General features: G+C 42.1%; 1 protein-coding gene across 3 annotated transcripts in view; it reads left to right on the plus strand.

Annotated features, from left to right (window-relative positions):
* The window catches only part of gosr1 (golgi SNAP receptor complex member 1), a 119147-nt gene extending 107190 nt beyond the window's left edge, over window positions 1-11957 (plus strand). For all 3 annotated transcript variants that reach the window (XM_041198009.1, XM_041198008.1, XM_041198010.1), the window contains exons 8-9: window positions 7875-7957; window positions 9634-11957. In XM_041198009.1, the coding sequence (XP_041053943.1) occupies window positions 7875-7957; window positions 9634-9758 (208 nt within the window). In that variant the 3' untranslated portion in view covers window positions 9759-11957. The remainder of the gene's footprint in view (window positions 1-7874; window positions 7958-9633) is intronic.
* Window positions 11958-12296: the final 339 nt, after the last annotated feature.

Consider the following 12296-nt stretch of genomic DNA (forward strand, 5'->3'; position numbering starts at 1 on the left):
TATGGGAACTGAGTGGTTAACTATTAGTTGATTGTAATTATTTGTTTATGTGGAAGGTAAACACCAATATAGACTGATTGGGCTAAATATCCTGTTTCTATGTGTAACTTCTGTGTATTTCTGTGTAAGTGTTGCCAGATCTAAAGGAATTCCTCAGCCAGGTCCCTTTTAAGTTTTCCACTCATGCAAAGCTGAAACTGACAATGTCATGGTGATACATACACATCAGTATCTTTCTGTAGTATTAACCTCATCTTAGAAGAATAAATATAAAATATTGCATTTTAAACACATGCTCACCATCCTCACCCTTTCTCCATTCTCTCTAATGTATTTTCTTTTTAATTTTACTTTTGGTTACCCCTCTAATCTAATCTAAATCATTTTTATTGTTTTTAGAAAAAGCCTAAACACAACTTATTTTTTCTGGTTTTCGGGATCATAATTTTTGTGTGTCAGAATCAAGAAATTTCTCTTTCGATTGCCTAAAAAGCAGTTCAGCTATTCCTGATTTAGAAGTGTAAAGAGTGATTGGTCATGTCTATGATTATCATATATTATAATCAATTTCAATATTTTATCATTTACACCCAGGACAAAGCAGCCTGCTTGATTGGCACCCCTTCCACAAACATTCACTCCCTCCACCACCAATGAACAATGACAGCAGTGTGCGTCATCTACAAGATGCACTGCAGAAACTTACCAAACCTCCTTAGACAGCACCTTCCAAACCCACGACCACTACCATCTAGAAAGACAAAGGCAGCAGTAGATGGGAACACCACCATCTGGAAGTTCCCCTCCAAGCCACTCACCATCCTGACGTGGAAATAAATCGCCGTTCCTTCACTGTTGCTGGGTCAAAATCCTGGAACTCCTTCTCTAACAGCACCGTGGGTGTACCACACCACAAGGACTGCAGCAGTTTAAGAAGGCAGCTCACCACCACCTTCTCAAGGGCAATTAGGAATGGGCAATAAATGCTGGCCCAGCCAGTGACGCCCACATCCCACCAATGAATGAAAAAAATTGCAATTAAATATGGCAGAGCATATTTTATAAATAAAAATGCTCAGTGTGTGGTATGTGCACTGTAACAATATGAAACATAATTGTTGAGGGATGATTTCATGATCCGTGCACTTAAAGCACAATATCAGTTTTGAAGAGTTGCTGTGTTTGCAATCTATGAAGTCAGTTTGCAGCATTGTGTGCTTGGGTAATAAATGATTTGTGAAAGTAATACAAAGTGCTCTTTGTGCTTTTATTTTTATTAATGCAGCAAATCGTAAATATTGTTGAAAAATGAACAGATAAGGGACACAGTTTGCCCTGAAATCTGGGAGAGGAAGACTCACCATCCATGCTATAGTGACAAGCAGACAAAATCCTCCTAGGCGTCTACTATGCAGCTGTATAATCAGTCATCAGGAACATCTGTGACTGTCCTTTCAATTCTTGCTCTCCCTACATGGAGAGGACGAGATTACCTGATCTTTGTCTAGCATCTGTCCACAATTGAATGACTAATGGTGGTAACTTCATGGGAGAAGAAAGTACACCCCACAAAAGCTCATTCTGACACACACACACACACACACACACACACACACACACACACACACACACACACCCCTTCAAAATTTAAAGATCTTACTTTAAATCCTCTGACAACAGTGTCGGAACAGGAGTAGGCAATTTACCCCCTCAAGCCTCTTCTGCCATTCAGTAAGATCATGGCTGATCTGCAACCCAACTTTGTTGCCGGAATCTTCCAGGCCCACCTGCAGCGGGACTTTGGGTGTGAGGCCAGAGATCCGTTTCCCAAGGGCGAAGATGAACTTTAGGAATTAAGCTCTCGGGACTTTAAAGGCAGGCTGAGCTTCCCAATGAATGTTGGGAAGCCCTTTTGCATGCATTAGCATATCATGCATACTCATTAAGAGGCTACCTCGCCAGAATTAGGTTTCCCCTCCAAATTAAGTTCCCCGTCAATGAGAAATTAGAATTTATGACTATGTGCCTGGCATGCTTGATTTCTTCCGGGACTTTGAAGTGAGTGGACACTACTTTGGCCTGCTTGGGGATCACTCCGAGGTCTCAGCCTCTTGACTCTGATTGGGTGCTGGTAGGCCAAGCTACACAAAGGCTTGACATGAGAAGGCAGGCTCGGGGGGGCGGGGAAAGGGGTAGGGTGGAAGGGTGGAGCAGAGGCTGGACACAGAAGACAGGCTAAGGCTGGAAGGGGTTCGAAAGGTGGAGCTTAGGCTGGACACGGGAGGCAGACCAAGGGTGGAAGTGAGGGGGCCTGTCCAAGGAAGGGAAGAGAGACTCTGTCCAGGGCAGGGAAGGACCTAAAAGGGAATTTGCACACAGACAAGGGGCTATGGCTGAGGTATTAAATAATACTTTGCACCCATCCTTACCAAGGAGGTAGGTGCTACCCGGGCCATGGTGACAGACGAGGAAACTCTGTCACTAGAAGGGTTCAAAGTTGATAAGGAGGAAGTGTTGAACAGACTTTCAGTACTTATAGTTGACAAGCACCGGGAGCAGACAAGATGCATCCAAGGATATTGAAGGAAGTGAGCGTAGAAATTACAGGGGAACTGGCCATAATTTTTCAGTCTTCCCTAGATTCAGGGGAGGTGCCAGAGGACTGGAGAATTACAAACATTATGCCCTTATTCAAAAAAATGGTTGTAAAGATAAGCCCAGCAATTACAATTCAGTCAGTTTAACTTCAGTGGTGGGCAAGATTCTAGAAACAATTATTTGGGATAGAATTAGTAGTCACATGGAAAAATATGGGTTGAGAAGGAAGTGACAGCATGGAGTTCTAAAGGGGAAATCGTGTTTAACTAACTTGCTGGAGTTTTTTGAAGAGGTAACAGAAAAAGTCAATGAGGGTAATGCTGTTAATGTGGTGTACATGGACTTTCAAAAGGCATTTGATACAGTGCCACACAACAGACTTGTGAGAAAAGTTATTGCTCATGGAATAAAAGGGACAGTAGCAACATGAATACAAAATTGGCTGAAAAATAGGAAGCAGAGGCTAATGGTCAATGGATATTTATCGGGTTGGAGGAAGGTTTGTAGTAGAGTTCCCCGGGGGTCATATTGGGACCTTTGCTTTTCCTGATATATGGTAATTATCTGTATCTTGGTGTGCAGGGATCAATTTCGAAATTTGCAGATGATACAAAGTTTGGGAGTGTTGTAAACTGCAAGGAGGACAGTGTAGAACTTCAAAAGGACATAGGCAAGCTGGTGGAGTGGGCAGATAGGTGGCAGATGAAGTTCAATGCTGAGAAGTATGAGGTGAAGCATTTTGGCAGGAAGAACATGGACAGAAAATATAAAATAAGAGGTGAAACTTGAAATGGGGTGCAGGAGCAGAAAAACTTGGGTGTATATGTGCATAGATCATTGAAGGTGGCAGGACAGGTCGAGAGAGCAGTTGATAAAGCATATAGTATCCTATTATTAATAGGGTCCTAGAGTGTAAGATCAAAGAGATTATGTTGAATTTATATAAGACACTCATTAGACCTCACCTGGAGCATTGTGTATAGTTCTGGGTGCCAAGTTATAGGAAGGATGTGAACACACTAAAGAGAGTTTACAAGAATGGTTCTAGGGATGAAGATAAGTTGGAGAGGTTGGGACTGTTCTTGGAGAAAAGAAGGCTTAGAGGAGATTTGATAGAGATGTTCAAAATCATGAAGGGGGTAGACAGAGTAAATAGGGAGAAGTTGTACCTGCTCATAAAAGGGTCAAGAATGAGAGGGCACAGATTTAAAGTGATTTGCAAAAGAAGCAAATGTGACATGAGAAAAAAAATTTCACACAGCGAGTTGTTTGGGTCTGGAATGCACTGCCTGGAATTGTGGTGGAGGCAGGTTCAAACAAGGCATTCGAGAGGGTGTTAGATTTGAATAGAAACAATGTGCAGAGGTACAGGGAAATGGCACGAGGTCATAATGCTCATTTGGGGAGCCAGTGTAGACAGCTTGGGCTGAATGGCCTCCCTCTGTGCCATTAAAATTCTGAGATTCTGTGCTTCACATGGGATGGAGAGAAGGACCTTGCTTGTTGGGTCTGGGCGTCCTGTAGTTGGATGGGGAAAGGGATTCCTGGGCAGGGATGGTGGTAGAGAGTTGGTCATGGAGGGTGGGGTCAGTGCTGTCGATGTTGGGGTCTTGGGCATTGAAGTAAGGGTACTGGCCAGCAGAGGGAACAGTCATAGTTGGAGGGGTGTGGGATGTAGTAGGGTGACAGGTCCAGGGTGATAGTCAGGTATCTGAAGGTTTGATGGGTGGGTTTCACGGAAATGGATGAAATGGGTGGCTCGGATAATGGGAGGGATCAGGCTGGGCATGGGATTGGTAACTGGTGTGGGCTCAGAGGGCAAAGAAGGCACGTGGAGAGTGATGGGGGAGTTTCAAAGGTGATAGAGGAATGGTTACATTGGGTGGCTAAAGTGTGATGGGGAAGTTGGTGGATGACAGGGGAGGCTGGAAGGTGGTGGAGTGAGTCTCGAATGTCACACGCACCATTTTGGGATTCTCAGCTATGCAACGCTATCGCTCTGAAACTGCAATCCCTCGAAGTGGATGGAGTTCAAAGTGAGAAAGATAGGCCAACTAAAGGGACACCCTAATAATCATGAGGCAACTGGATGACAAGCAAGCTCAGTTCTGTTCTCCTCTCCATGGTGAAGCCCACACAGCAGCAGATTTGCTCCCTGACTCATGGGTCTCATAACATCGAGACCCCAACAAGGTCTGGAGCTGCCACTCATTCTGTGCGATTTTCCACCTCCTGCTGTCAGAGGCAGGGTGGGAGGGAGGTAGATGCCTCAAGTGGCACAGCTGGTGGATGGCAGCAAACTCCCAACTCCAAACCTCCAGCCTCTCGGGTGAATGGTCATGGCTGACAAGCGGTAGGTCTTTCTATACTGCCCCGGCAATAGTCTCTCTGTGGAGAGTAATGGAGGCAAGCTGAATAGTGTCTGAGGGGGGGGTTCTTGCACATGGCTGTCATCACCCCAGTAAAAGAGCAATTTCTCTGCGCAATCATGTATGAATGGGAGAAACAGTGATCTCTTCCTCCAGGATGTCCTTCACCTGGAAGGGGTGGGGCAGGGATGTCTAGACAGAAGCCAGGTACAGGGCTTAGCACTGGCTTTGTGACTCTGAGCTGGAGGCAAACCTGAATGGAATATGCTCAGTAGATTGATTCTCAAGTCATTCACAGATCCACTGAGGCCTAGATGATGCAAGCGCCAGGCAACCATGGCTCTCATCCAGATGAGGAGATGGAGGGCCTGTCGAAGGTTGGCAGGGGGCCAGGAGAAGCAGTGGTCTGAGCAGCAACAGGCAGTGGGACCTCAAGAAGATCAGGAAGCTGGCAACCAAGGGCCAGTGAAACAACGAGTATTGGTCTGACCACTGGTATATCGAAGGCATTGCAACTATCAACAGGTGAGTCAACGCAATGCCGGAGGTGCTTTAGAATGTCCCAGAACGTGACTGAGCACATCTGTCAGTTTCTCCATGATGACCTGCGTCCACAAGGACTTGGAGGCAATGGTATTAAAGGTCACCTCCACCTTAAAATTCTTCGCCAGTGGCTCCTTCCAGGGCTTCACTTGACCTGTGCGACATCTCCCAATCAGCGACACAAGTGCAAACGGGAGGTGACAGATGCCCTCTTCAGGATGGCGCACGAATGTGTGCAATTCCACCTGGATACCAAAAGCCAGGCTGCAAGACCGTTGAGTTTTGCAGCAATCTCAGATTTCCTGCAAGTGCAAAGAGATATTGACTGCAGACATAAGGTCTTGAGAGTTCCCTGGCAACATTCATCAATTGGAAAAGTTCCAACTCCGCACGTGCAGCTGTTATGAGATCACAAAAGGTAAAACCTGTATGTTTGTGCATGGTTCCCAGGAAGCTCTCTCAACACCCACATTCGGACACACTCCCAGGTGTCACAGATTTTTGAAGAACCTTGGCGATTGCAGGACTGGCTCCATGGGGACAAGGGATACCCCCCAGAAGATGCCAGTTCACCACCCACAGAGTGTTGCTGAGGAGAGGTACAATGCCGCACATACCTCCATAAGGTCCACGATTGAGCAGACGATAGCCCTCCTAAAGGTGAGGTTCAGACATTTGGACCACTCAGGCGGGGCTCTCTCAATACTCACCACAGTGTGTGTCTCAGATCGTCATTGTCTGCTGCACCCTGCACAACCTCGCTACAAAGGGGGGATGTCTTGATTGAGGAAGACATGGAGGATCAAGATGTTTCCTCCAACGATGAGGACGGTGAACAGGATGGGGCTGACGAGGGACAGGATGTCGTGGAGCTACATGCAGAGGCCATTGCAAGCGTATGATGTGGCAGACAGGCCGGTGACAATCTGATAGATAACAGATTCCAGGCAGAGTATGCTGCCAAGACATTTCCTTTGCCATTTGGTTTTCTATCCTCTGCTGGCTGAAAGGCCCAGCTCCTTTATGGTTTCAGACATTATACTTTGCTCTAATGTACTTTGATTTATGATAGCTGAATTAAATTGCACTACTTAACGTAAAAGTGTTTCTTAATTTCACTCCTGAAAGGAATGGTTCTAATTTTTAGACCAATCCCCCTTGTCCTCAACTCCCTCCTTAACCACGAAAAGTTTTATCTACCCTGACCATTCCTCTTAATAATTTAAACTTCAATCAGATCACCCTTTAACCTTCTAAATTCCAGGAACTAGAAGCCTAGTTTATGTAATCTCTCGTCATAATTTAAAACTTGAAGACCAGGTATCATTCTAATAAATTTACAGGCTCTCATCCATCTTAAGGTGTGGTACATCGAACAGCTCACAGTACTCCAGGTGCAATCTAACCAGGACTTTGTGCAGTTGAAAGATAACTTCTACTCCTGGTGTACTCCACCTATTTCTTGTGATCAATTCCATTGTATTCTAGCCCTCTAGATGTAAAGGCCAGTATTCCATTTGCCTTTGAACCTGTTTATGACAATTTTATGATCTAGGTACTTGGGCCCCTAAATCTCTTTGGGTCGCCACTTTTTCTAGTTTTTTTAACATTTCGTAGGTACCCCATGTAATCTTTCTTAGGTCCAAAGTGGGTGCCCTCACGTTTGTTTACATTGCAATCCATTTGCTCCAGCTTTGCCCATTCACTTCACCTATCAATGTCTTTGTAATCTGTGCTTCCATCTGTACTGCTTATAATGGTGCCTATCTTTGCATCATCGATAAATTTAGATACATGGCTTTCCGTCTCATCACCTAAGTTGTAAATAAATACAGTGAATAGTTGAGGCCCCAACAAGGGGTATAACAGGCCGCAAAGGAACAGATGAGGCAAGAAGACACAGAGAAGTCACAAACCTTTAGGCATAGGGTAGGAAATACATCACTGTTACAAGTTGAAAAAATGCTTAGTAATCCAGCTCTGATTGCTTAGAAAGTAACTTAGCCAAGGCTAACTGGTGTATAGAATTTTCCAGCCTTATCCTAGTTGGATTACTGGTCTCATTGGATTTTAAACATGGTTAAATTTAGATTGTGAATGTAGAAAAAGAAGTGCCAAGTCTGCACATTTGTTATACTGGTGCAGAGGCTGAGAGGTAAGTAAAGAGGAAGAAGGATGAAGATTAATTGGAAGAAATTGGAAAAGCGGACAGCTGTGGGAATACCCCGTGCACTAGTGTGTGTCACATTCATCAAAGAAGCAGACTGCGGTGTACATTTTGATTTTCTGTCTGTTCAGCTTGGAAATTGCAGCAAGCTAAGCAAACTATTCTTAGCAATGATATGATGTGTTTTCTTTCTTTAGTATCGCCATGGCAACAAAAGAAAATGTGACATCACAACGAGGAATGCTGAAGTCATTACAAAGCAAAGTGAACTCCTTGGCCAGTATCCTTTTTTAAAAAGTCTCCCATGTTATATCTGGGTAAAGAATAAATTGGAAGCTAGAATTTGGGGAAACAGCCTGGTGGACTGGCTTGCTTAGTGCAGTCTGCCTGGAGTTTCAATATCCTTGGATGAAGCATTCTGTCTAACCTTTGTTAAACTCTTCCACAGGATAACAGTGATACGTCAAATTACTGCATTTTAGTTTTGTAAGAACTGTTCATTTTTGTTGAACACAGTGAATTACATACATTCAGTGCAAAATAATGGGCAAGTTGTAGTCAATGTTTCACAAAGTATCAATTTTCAGAAGTTTGAATCTTTCATATGCAGAAAATTATGTAAAACTTTGCATGAAAGCTGTAAGTGAGGATTATGGCAAGTCACAATTTTATGTACAGTGTTCCAATGTTGTAGACTTTTGACTGTAGATGTTAAAATACCATAACTATTCTATCAATGAGACTAACACACATGATTTTTTTAAAGTTTTCTGCGGTAAGTACTTAAGTGTTACTTGTTGTCAATCCATGGCACATTTCTCTGAGAGTATGGTCACACAGTGGTTTTGTTATCGGACTACTTAGTAATCCAGAGTTTTGGACTAAAACTCTGAAGACTCAAGTTCAAATCCCACCATGGCTGTTGGGGAATTTAAATTCAGTTAATTAAATCTGGATGCAAAAGCTGCTAGCAGTAATGGTAACTGTGAAAAGACTGGATAGTTAAAAACCCATCTAGTTTGTGAGTGTCCTTTTAGGGGAAGGAAATCTGCAGCCCTTACCTGGTCTGGCCTGTATATAATTCCAGCCCCTTGGCAATGTGATTAGCTCTTAACTGTCCCCTAAATGGCACAGAATTATGCTCTTTACAAGCTCAGACAGCTGTGAGGGGAGATTCCTTTGGCCTGGAGCAGCACATTAGTGCAAGGTACTTTAGCAATTGCTACTGACTGTACAAGTTCACCACATAGTTTGCCCGTCGGGTAGAGAAAAGCTGAGGTTGAAGCCATGGGAACATGTCCACCTTCTGAAAGCACTGGCTGGCCTTCAAATCGCGTTAAATGTTAGTGTGTTTAATCATGGCAGGTGTATTTAGGAGGGAGCAGTGAAATTAGCTCCAGCTTCAAATAAATTGCAGTGTATGTCTGGATTATTATTTTTAAAGTGAATCTGCAATCAGTTCAGAGGTGATCCATCCAAATTATTCTCTGAAATAAATAGTTATGCCTTACAAACCAGTAAGGTTTGCAGTCCAGTCTCCGGTCTCAACAGTTAGTTAATCTCAGGTCCGGTGCCCATAGGAGAACATCAGTTGGCCTCAGTGATCTCTATTAGAAAGATAAAAACAAGCCAGGATTCTTGCTTCTGACCTGAAGGATCAACATAGAGTATCAGCGAGGATATAATTGGACTTAATGGTGATGCTCATGCAGTTGAAAAGCTGTCAGCACTTAAACATCCAATCTCATATATGAAGCACAATCACATCAGAGAATGCTTTGCATTCATGGAGCTTATACCCCATCAAGGGATCTATGCTTTTAGAAAAGGAGATAAGTTGAGTTGGGGAAGGGAAGCTACAAACTTTGTGTAATACCTCATTATTGTTCAACGTTATAACATTATTTTGTATTCAATTTATTAAAATAATTTTAGATTCTTTAACAACAACTCCAGATCGATTTCCAGCTATTAACAACCTGGTTCAGAGGATAAATTTGAGGAAACGCAGGGACACATTAATTTTGGGAGGTGTTATTGGCATTTGTACTATCTTATTGCTACTGTACGCTTTTCACTGATGAAACAGCTGCATAAAATGTTTCCAAAGCTGCAAAGCACTGGGGAGAGAGAGGGGAACTTGTGGACTCAACCTGCATATATTGGCTGGATTGCTCTTGTGATGGATTTAGGTTACACTGGAATGCTATAAAAGAGTATTCCTTCGGGCCACATTGTGTGATTGGTTTATGCTCAAATGTTAAACCTCAGATTTTTTTTATTTAACTATGCTCTTGGAATATATAATTTTGAAGTACAGCACATTACCATTTTGTGAAAGGATGCATTAGAATGTAGTCTGTTTCCGCCTCTTTCCTTCCTCTTCCTCCATTATCCAGATAGTAAGTTACTGTCTCATGTATAAGCAATTATAAAGTCAGATTTTAAAAAAAACTGTTCTTTGAATCATATATATTGGATACATGCATTTATGCATTTTCAAGAGCATATATAATATGTATATAAAAATACTTTCATACACAATGATCCTGCAGTTCATTTATATATCAGTGTGCTGTGTCACACTGTGATAAGACGTGGGTTTGCTCCTTGCGATTTCATCACCTGTCCAGTTTCTGGTCTCTTCAGAGAGAAGTACCCAAAAGAATGCAAAAGCAAAATATCGTGGATACTGGAAATCTGAAATAAAAACAGAAAATGCTGGAAATACTCAGCAGCTCAGACAGCATCTGTGGAGAGAGAGGCAGAGTTAAGGTTTCAGGTCGATGACCTTTCATCAGAGCCAGATCCGATGAATAGTCATCAACCTGAAATTTCGGCTCTGTTTTGCTCGCCAAAATGCTGTATGAGCTGCTGAATATTTCCAGCATTTTCTGTTTTACCCTAATGAATGGTTCTAAATTCATCTCCACTTGATTTGGTTACAGATCAGCCTTGGCTGAGACCTGGGAGCAGATATCAAACTTACCCATTTTCTTGGAAATGTGAAGAAGACTTAGAGAAAACAAAAGCAAGAAATTAGTTTTTCATTAAATAAATGTATCTAGACATCCATGCAATCATAAGTTTTGAATTGTTCAGCAAGTCTCCCAAAGCTTTAGTTATCTGGCGAATTTCCAAACAGTTGTCATGTGGCCATGCACACTATTTGTGCATGTATGTGCAGCCTTGTGCTTAACCGTTTGGGCTAATTTCTTAAGTATGTGCACATGAATGTACAGTGCTCATTTATATTAACTTGTACTGTGCTATTGGTAAACTGTGTCAATGCATTGGAATAAGCTGCTGAAACCACCTCCCACCTAAACCAAGTAATTTCACTTCTCTTTTTAATAAATATGGGTGAAATATATTGAAATTTTTGGATTTCTCTGCAAAAATACAATTGCCAAAGCCTACTTTTAAAAAGAAAGAAACCATAAAATTTTGAAATATCTGTGCTTAAAAACCAGCACCACTGTGAATGAAGAATACTTATCTTGCAATTTTTTTTCAGATATTTTGCAGTAAGGCTGCAATTTTGCCCTTTACCCCATTATTCGTTTAAATCACTATACGTTTATTCACAAACCACTAACTGTGGCCTCCTTAATGATTTCAAGAGAATACGACACACTGTCACTCCTACTTAAGAGGAAGAGTCTGTTTCTATTCCTCAGATTGAGGTAACCGATTTGAATGTTGTGGTTTAGAATTCATGCAGGTACAAAACTCGATGCTTGGAAATATGAATCATTCCAATAGTGTTCAGAAAAAAAACACTTTTTTTGTACGTTACACTGTTTTTTGGATATAGGCTATGATCTATTTACCATGGCATCTTTTATGAATTAACTTGACACACTGGCAAGCAAAAATTGACTGGCTAATTGGATTATTTGAATACAGATTGCTCAGTTGAATAGCTATAATTTTGTTTACCACACAGTTGAGTTGATCCACATAAAAGGTGCAGTTGTGCCCTAAGCTGGAGCTCTCACAGCTGCTGTGTTTTTTGTTTATCTATTCAAAGCTTTTGATGTCAAAAACCTATTCATTTCTCAGATCTTTCCCTCTTGTCTTACTGCCCTTCTTTTCTCTCTCCTCTCCTTCTAACACCTCCGCCTTGCTTCTTCAAATGCTTCTGGAAATTTTGTTAATGTAGATTTTAATAATCTTGTAAAATAATCTTCAGTTCTCTGCTAATGTGCATTTTCTGCATTGTACAGAGGAGCTCTGACTGTGTATGTAATTTGTTAATAAATTAGAATCCTAAGTGATCCTGCTTACTGGTGTTTTGCCTTTTATATTGTTATGGACAGGGAGAGACGTGGAATAATTTTCCCCCTTTTCTCACCTCTTGACTGACCGTGACAGCAATGTATTTTAGAGAAGGTGTGTTTTCCCTCTTTCTAGTGCTCTGACTTTTAGTGTTGTTAGATTACTAACAGTTAAAAGAAGCAGGTCACTTTTTTACACAGTCCTTAAGATGACGGTTGAAACATTGCAGGCCTGAAATATTCTCTCTTGGTCCACTGGAAACAATGGAGGTTGGAAGTTTTTGGTTGTCTTAGATGAAATTGTGGCCAGGCTCCTAAAGTGAATAAATATAGTCTTGC

Source organism: Carcharodon carcharias, chromosome 10 (genome assembly GCF_017639515.1).
Source record: "Carcharodon carcharias isolate sCarCar2 chromosome 10, sCarCar2.pri, whole genome shotgun sequence".
In the NCBI taxonomy this organism is placed as follows: domain Eukaryota; kingdom Metazoa; phylum Chordata; class Chondrichthyes; order Lamniformes; family Lamnidae; genus Carcharodon; species Carcharodon carcharias.